Here is a 1,837-nt window from a genome sequence, read left to right as displayed (position 1 = left end):
AAACAAACAAGCAGGAAAATGAAACTTATCGGCCCCTTTTTTTTTACCGACCACAAAAAAAGTTATCGTGCGATTAATTGATTTATTGACTATCGCGACAGGCCTACCCATCGACCCTTCTTAGTCTTTCATTTTTATGAACACAAACTTAGATTATTCAACATATTTAAATTCCAATATTAGAAAAAAGAACAATGACAGATAAGATACAGGAGCTCAAGTTTTCTCTTTTCTTACCTTTCTTTTTCCAAACTCAAGATGATTTTGAACTTATTGATGACGTTAATTTCAAATATATTTTTAAAATGTCTCTATGTTTTACTTTCGTTCATTTTATCCCTGAAACTGTTCCATAATTTTACAACTGAAAAAGTGTTGGACATTTGTCCTCACAGAAGGCTTTTTGATCCTGTATATATATTATTGAGCACAAGCAGCCAATCTGACACTGTTACTGGGTAAAGTCTCACCTCCGAGGAAGGGGGGGAATCCCAGTCCAAACACAGCCCCAATGTCTCCTTCAAGTGGGCTGTGCAGGATACCTTCTTGCAAACACAGCAAGGCTTCGTTGACGAATCGTGAAACAAGCCTCAGCTGAACGTCAGAGTCTGATGAACTGCAAAACAATAAACCCAATCTGAACATTTGAACTGAAAAAAATAAGGTTTTAGTGTTAAAGGGTTTCAGTTTCTCAGTGAGAAAAAAATGACCAGATTTAGGCAGAATCAAATCAATACATCAATCAGTAGCTTGTTTTCACAATGTTTAGTTTTAGATTTCTCATGTAGATAACATTTTGTAAAAAATGAGAACTTCACCTGCTGCATTTCTGCTTTTCTAATTGTTACATCTGGACTTACACAGCAGGATTTGGTGTCATYCTGAATTTCTCAAGAATGTCTCTCATCTCTGGGTTGACGTCTTTGTCTTTGCGTCCTTCTTGGTAGATGTAGCAACCCTTTCCTGATTTGCGTCCTGAACAAAGACGAAGTAAAAAAAAGACAAACGTAAATATTTAAATAATTTAAAACCTAATAAACTTTATTCCACTACACGTAGGCGTAATACTTAAATGAGTCTGAATTGTACCTTTAAATCCCAGGTCCACCATGGTTTTTAAAACCTCCACATTTCCACCACCAAAGCGGGAGCCGAAAGCTTTCCCCAGGTCTTCGGCTACATGCGCCGCAACATCAATACCGACCTCATCAGCCAGCGTGGCGGCACCCACGGGGAACCCAAAGCCTGTTGTGAGTGCATCCAACTTCTTGAGGTCAACACCTTCCTGCATGTGAACAAAGATAAATTAGTGAGTAATATAGGTAAAAAAAAAAAAAAAGAATGACTCTACAGCAATTTGATATATTAGCATATTGTGCAAACAGCCAAAGTTGGGGCTGCAACACGACTAACCTGAAGCACTCGTATAGCTTCAGCCAACAAAGGAGCCAAACATCTTGTTGTATAGAATCCAGGTCCATCCTGCAAAGAGTAAAAACATTTCTATTAATGTGCCAAACTATTGACTTTATTCTGCTCCGCCCACTTTCATCATTTTGTTTCTTCATATTTGAAGCAGCATTTGCAGTTAAAGGGATCCCTGATTAGTTGTAACATTAGACTTTATTTGATAAACATATATTTTAACTGTAAAATAAAGACTGTAAAAATACTGTAGGCCGTTTAGTTTTTACAGTTTTTAAACTAAAAGTTTAAAAATATGTCACACGGGTGGGGCCATTTAATTTACATGCAAAGTATTCTGGGTAAATTATGATGTGGATAGGTCATCAGTGCGAGGCTGCTTGTGAGCTATATCCACCCTGAAGCTTAATCT

General features: G+C 37.3%; 1 protein-coding gene across 1 annotated transcript in view; it reads right to left on the bottom strand.

Annotated features, from left to right (window-relative positions):
- hadhab (hydroxyacyl-CoA dehydrogenase trifunctional multienzyme complex subunit alpha b) overlaps positions 1-1,837 on the bottom strand; it is a 12,875-nt gene that overhangs the window by 1,732 nt on the left and 9,306 nt on the right. The window contains exons 16-19 of the mRNA XM_014025293.1: positions 1,414-1,482; positions 1,090-1,285; positions 861-975; positions 471-616 (exon numbers count right to left, since the gene is read on the bottom strand). Coding sequence (XP_013880747.1) covers positions 471-616; positions 861-975; positions 1,090-1,285; positions 1,414-1,482 — 526 coding nt within the window. The remainder of the gene's footprint in view (positions 1-470; positions 617-860; positions 976-1,089; positions 1,286-1,413; positions 1,483-1,837) is intronic.

This window comes from Austrofundulus limnaeus, unplaced genomic scaffold, assembly GCF_001266775.1.
Source record: "Austrofundulus limnaeus strain Quisiro unplaced genomic scaffold, Austrofundulus_limnaeus-1.0 Scaffold466, whole genome shotgun sequence".
Classification (NCBI taxonomy): Eukaryota; Metazoa; Chordata; class Actinopteri; order Cyprinodontiformes; family Rivulidae; genus Austrofundulus; species Austrofundulus limnaeus.
Note: the sequence above shows the minus strand (reverse complement) of the source record. Positions and strands in the feature narration are given on the sequence as shown.